A 6,282-nucleotide genomic window follows, 5' to 3' on the forward strand; every position below is an offset into this window, starting at 1 on the left:
ACTCCAGAGATCTTAGCTAAGCGCTGAAAAAGACATTTGTGTATGTCTTAGCATGCTAAGAGTGAGCGAGAAATCCAACCCAGTGTGTTGGTACTGAAAATTTATTTTTCAGTTAAAGGTTTGTTGTGCACCCGTAAGCACAAGCCCAGAGTGTTTGTCAAATTGATCATCTGGCCGTGGACGTAGGAACTTATTTTCCGAACCACATAAAATTATTTTGTTCTTTATCTACTTTCAGTCATTCCTTATCTGTGTTAAACTTGTTTTACAACTGAATGTGCTTAACTGAAAAGTGTAACTAAGAATTTTATTAAGTAACAAACTTTCTAAAGGCTATTTGGACTAAGTTTAAATTTCTGCTGCTTAGTTATTATTCTAACTGACCAATCAACTGATAGTTAGTAAGATTTGTAACTCCACTCTGTTTTACAAACTCTAAATTGAAGCCTTACGTGGATATTAGTTAAAACTCTGTGCTTGACTGAAATCAAAATACTGAAGTCACCTCAGTATCAGTCTACAACCATTTTCCAACTAAAGTTTGGTTTGTTTGTTTTCCGCAAAAATAGCCTACAAGTGTATCCCCCCATACACCTGTTCAGCAAACCCACCGGGACCCAACACAAAATAAATTTGAGACTACAAACTAACTAGGGGTAAAAGTGTACATTTATTATAAAACTACCTAGCTAATAAAATAAAGTGTTAATGTATGAAAATATCCATTTTGTTATAGTAAAAATAAAAAATATCCAATCATATAAAAAAACTTAAAAATTTACCACTTTTTGTGCAAAAAAAATAAATTTACCCCTGTCAAAAATTAAATTCCCATCAAATTAAATTCCAATCACATAGACAATGCTCGCCCTCGAGCATAAGAAGAACAAAATAAAGGGAAGAACAAAACTCAATACTCAAAACAAGATAAGACAAGACTCAACTAACAACGACTAGCTATGGAAATAATCACAATAAGCAAATCTCAAAGTTAGGACAAGATACAATCATCATTTTCCTCAAACCATTATTGGAATCAACAAATATATGTGCATTCACCCTTCATTCAAATCAAAAGTGTGCAAATCAATCCAGCCTCACCAAGTTCGCTCAAATCTCTCAATATCAAAAGGTAAGGTAAAATCACACACATGCAACTCTACTCTATCCATTATAAGTTTGCCACTATGTCAATATCTTTAATCCGAAAATTGAACTCATCCATGAATCAATAGGTTTTTTCATAAGGTTGTAATGGGGCTAGGGTGCATAGGTAGGATAAGTAAAAGTGGGTAAACAAGGCTAACAAAACCAACACAATGCAAGTAGTTCGCCACTTTCATATCCCAAAATCAAATTCAATCAAATCAACCCTCATTCTCAATACATGGTCATTCAAACTCCAACATTTTCTTTTCATTCTCTTTTTTTTATTTTTTTTGGAACTAATATCGTAACATCACTTCATTCTTAAACAACCTACAACCTCTTCAATTCTCAATCATTCTAACCAAAGCATCTTATCTCAATCAACCTTATTCATCCAACAATATAATATCACAAAATAAAACTACTTGCATCATGTTGAAAAAGGACAAAATAAGGCTAAAAGAAGGCTAGTGGCTAAAATTTTCGAGGCTTCAATCATATAACAATAAAAAGGGTCAAGACGTCAAAATGGCACACTAGTGAATATTCAAAAGGTAGGACATTTATAAGGCTGATGAGGTTTATTTCTAATGCCTAAATCACTTTCACAAATGAATCCAATTCCAAAAGTTTTGATTATGACAACATGGCAAACTGAATATCAAGAAGTCAAGCATACATAACACTTATAAAAAAACAAGCAAAGAGCATTGAAATTATTACTCTAAAAGCTCAATCCTCACTATATGAGTGGTTTTCAACAAAATCGATTAATTTTCACATTCGTCATCCTCAAATACACATGGGTTTCAACACATTTTCATATCATCCAAGAAAACAACCAAACAATCCATATCAATATCCTCGTCCTAACAAATCAAAATGCCCGCATGAAAAGTTGTCATAGACAGACTCAGGACAAAAGACATAAAAATTCCCCCACACTTAGATAACACAATGTCCTCATTGTGCGAGAAAAACTAACAACAAAAATACAAAGACAAAGAGAACATAAAAGAAAAAGAAAAATAAAATAAAAAACGAAAGCAAACTAAAAACAACTTCCCTGAAACTGCATCAATCATCAGGTGGTTTCAGTTTTCGCTTTGGCAGTTTCACAATAAAAGGCACAATCGGTTCAATGCTGGTCAGTATGGGCATACCGTGCGACAGATGCCGATTGTGAACTTCATTGGTGGAGTTCAACTGCACTTTACACTCTTTAATTCCATCATAATAGTCTGGTTGAGCTTCTTTATCCTTCTTGAATATCTCCAAAATCCCCTTTTCATCTTTTTTTTTTTTCTTATTTTGAGCCAACCTGAAGAGAAAAGGGAAAGAACTTAGTGCTTTAGAATTAGAAATTTTAGATTCTACACTTACCTTGGAAGAAGAAAGATTTTCAAATTGTTATGCCACTTTGACAACTTCATCTTTCTGAGCTCTTTCTTGCTCTTTTTTTTCCTTTTCATCTTCCTTAGGCTTTGGATCAAATAACTCTTCCTCAGTCATTAAATTCATAGCATAAACATATTCCTTAGGATGTATTTCTGTTTGAGATGGAAGTTTTTCTTGATTGGTTTGCAACTTGTTCACTTGAGTAACGAGTTGAGTGATCTGTGTGCCCATACTACCCAATGCAGCCTGCGTCTCTTGCTGGAAAGCTTGCTGACTTCGTACCAAATTGTTAATAATCTGGCTTCTCTGTGCTAGACTTTTAAGAATGTAGCTCATACTGGGATCTGGGCAGTCGGTATGGGCATACCGGCCAACCTGAAGTTGTTCTTGAGTGAAAAATCTAGGTTGATCTGGGCAGTCGGTATGGACTGGATTTGGATGGTTATCCTTCTGGATTTGAGCTCCAACAAAGCCTCTAACTAAGGAAGTTAGAGCATCAAGTTTCTCATTCACACCTGCATCTTCTGCTATGTTGACTGGCCAGTACCTATCATCATCCTCATCCTCATATTGTTGACCATTGGAGACCATATCAAAAATCAATTGTTTTGCTTCATCCAAGGTCTTGTTGGTCAAGCTTCCTCCATAAGCAACCTCAACAATCCTCCTGCCAAAAGAAGACATACCACAATAAAAATAATTAATGAGCAACTGATGATAAGAAAATCCATGGTTAGGACATCTATGACATAATTGTTGAAATCTCTCCCAATAATCAGACAAACACTCTTGTTACCTCTGCTTGATGCTACTAATAGCTATTCTTAGATTTGCAGCTTTTGATTCTGGAAAGAATTTATGCAAGAACTGCTCCTCTAAGTCGTTCCAAGTTCTGATAGATCAAACAACCAATCTCGAGCTCTACCCTGCAATGTATGAGGAAAAGTTAGTAATTTTAAATGATCTTCCGTAAAACCTTGATGGCGTAAAGTAGTGCAAACTAAATCAAATTCAGCGAGATGTTTATGTGCACTCTCTCCAAGTGAGTGGCCGAATTTTGGAAGAACTTGAATGAAGTCGGGCTTGATTTCTGCATTTTGATTAATCGTGGGCAACCCAATGCAAAGCGAATGATTTCTCCCATGACGACCCAACTCTCTTATCAATGGTGGTGGTGGCAGAATATCATCACGGTCATCGTCTCCATCTTCAGACATTTCAGCTTCAACTCTAGATCAATAACAAATAAAAATAAATAAAATAAAATAAGCAAATCGAAAAAATAGAAAAATTACTACTTAAAAATTGATCCTCGGCAACAACGCCAAAATTTGGTGCGTCGTTTTACACCAAAAATATCAGACAGTCAGACGGTATGCCCACACTGCGCAGACAGTAGTAAACAAGATGATCCCAAGGGATTGGCGAGAATTTTCCAAATTAAAGCCTGCAACGTAACCCATGAAATGTGAGAAGAATATGTAGAAAATACTAAATATAAAAATAAATAAATAAATAAATAAATAAAATCCAAACTAAACCAATTTTTCTAATTGCCAAAAGATGAATAAAAATTCAACAATTAATAAAAGAATTCCAGCAATCAATTAAGTCCACCATAGCTTAATTATTCCGATCACTGATGCAAATATAACTTTAATTCATGCAGGCAAACCAGTTACAATCACCAAAGACACTTCTGACGTGATCTTATTTCTCCTTAATTATTCGGTAATCAAGAAGACGTTTCATTAATTACTACCCTAATCGACTGACAACTGTAAGAGACGCTTAAATTTAATGACTCGACATCATTAATATCTAGAGAAATTCGATTCAAAATCAATAAACTCTGACGCAAGATTATTGAATTAAGACTGATTTTCCCTTGACCCTGATGTGTCAATTTACCACTAATCAAACCTAAACCACAATTACGTATAAGCAATTCAATTGGCTGTATAATTAATTCTAAGCCACTAAATATTGCGCACTATCTAATGAATTAAAACAATTAATATCGATAAACACAGAGAATCACAGATGCAAGCATAAAATAAAGTATAAGAACAAATTAGATCTTACATAATAATCTTGCTAGTGCTTCCCTAATCGTTGCTGGAATAAAAGAAATTAGCTAGAACTCATAATAATTAAACAAAGTAAGCTATACCTAGTACGGATGATCGGAAAGAGCAAAGTAACGATCGGAGAATTGAACACGAGAGCAAAATATAACTATTGTATTCAAAAGCGAATGATAGCGTAATTACAATGCACGAGTGCGAGATCTATTTATAGAGTACAGGGAAGGGTAAAATGGTAAAATTGGTGTAAGCGCATGTATTTGGCGTGGTCGAAGGGTATATCTGGAATTTCATCTTCACGCGGGAAGTCTTCCGCGTTTCTGGCGATCCCTCTGATGGAGGTGATCTCTCTGGCGTGGATGACTTCTCTGGCGTGGAGGACTTCTCTGGCATGGAGGACTTCTCTGGCGTGGAGGATTTCTCTGGCATGGAGGACTTCTCTGGCGTGGAGGACTTCTCTGGCGTGGAGGACTTCTCTGACGAGGGTGACTTCTCTGGCGAGGGTGACTTCTCTGGCAAGAACCATTCCTCTGGTGGATGAGTTGTCTCTGATGGATGAAATCCCTCTGGTAAGAATGATTCTTCTGACCAGTATGATTCCTCTGATGAGGATGATTTCTCTGATTTGTGTCCTTTCTCTACTCTGCACATATTACTCCTCATCAACCACTCCCCCCTCTGGTCTGGTTGAACCGGGTATTCTTCGTGTTCAACCATTGAAGTATTGTTAAAGCTGGTACTATGATGTTTTCCCTGATCCCTGCAAATCCTGAAAACACGAGAATCTTAATACTATAAGAAAGCAAGGATAAACCCTATAAATTATTCTCCAGTGTTTTTATTACTCCCACCCCCTAGTCTGGCTAGTTCACTCTGGATTAGTGCAACTAGTCAGAGGACTCGCCTGCGTGGATGACGTCACCCGCATTAAATGCCTGTCCGAGCTACAGTGCTTTTCCCGTACCCCGAGGTTATCTTTTAACCTTTGCGTCTTTTCGTCTCTCCGTAGGGATTTTTAGCCGTCGATTTATTTCCGTATGCCACGTGTCGTTCATCCTGCATGTTGGCTGTTGCCCGCGTACATTTTTACTTAGTCGATTCGAACTCCCGTTTTTCACTATTCTTCTTCTCCAAGTTTTCCGAACTCCTTTATCTGCGTTTTCCGGCGATTCTCTCCCTGTTCCGGCGTATTTCCCGCGATCCCTCCGCTCCGGTTTTTACCGTCAATTTTTTTTCTGCCCTAGGTAATTCGCGTATCCTTTTTTTCCATTATTTGTGATCAGTGTAAGTAGTTTTGAGGTTTGTTGGTGCTCTGATTGAGCGTGCTAGAAAACCCTAGGATTGACATTTCCGATTATGGCCTCCACTTCCGCTCCTCAACCCTCGCGTTCGCCCTCTCCTTCTTCCCGAACTTCTTCATCTTCCTCTCCCCAACTCCAGGATCTTGATAATTTCCCTTCCCCCTCTGCCTCTTATGACTCTCAAACCGTCCCCAGTTCTTCTCAGCCTAAGAAAAGGGGTAAGAAGACCCCCCAACCCCCAAAGAAAATTCCTGAATCCCGCCTTGGCGTCGCGGCGGTGGAAAAATTAAAGAGCAAGTGTCGACACCCCGAAGGTTTAAAATTCGAGGCCTTTTCTAAAAATTCAA

The 6,282-nt window shown here is 37.5% G+C and overlaps 1 protein-coding gene across 1 annotated transcript; it reads right to left on the bottom strand.

Annotated features, from left to right (window-relative positions):
• Positions 1-2,061: 2,061 nt before the first annotated feature.
• On the bottom strand, positions 2,062-4,679 carry LOC130997671 (uncharacterized). The gene is made up of 2 exons (XM_057923081.1): positions 3,344-4,679; positions 2,062-3,214 (listed from the first exon to the last, which is right to left on the bottom strand). Exon 2 carries the CDS (start codon positions 3,136-3,138, stop codon positions 2,560-2,562), a length of 579 nt encoding a protein of 192 aa, XP_057779064.1. The 5' UTR covers positions 3,139-3,214; positions 3,344-4,679; the 3' UTR covers positions 2,062-2,559.
• Between the last annotated feature and the right edge of the window lie 1,603 nt (positions 4,680-6,282).

This window comes from Salvia miltiorrhiza, chromosome 8 (genome assembly GCF_028751815.1).
Source record: "Salvia miltiorrhiza cultivar Shanhuang (shh) chromosome 8, IMPLAD_Smil_shh, whole genome shotgun sequence".
Lineage (NCBI taxonomy): Eukaryota > Viridiplantae > Streptophyta > Magnoliopsida > Lamiales > Lamiaceae > Salvia > Salvia miltiorrhiza.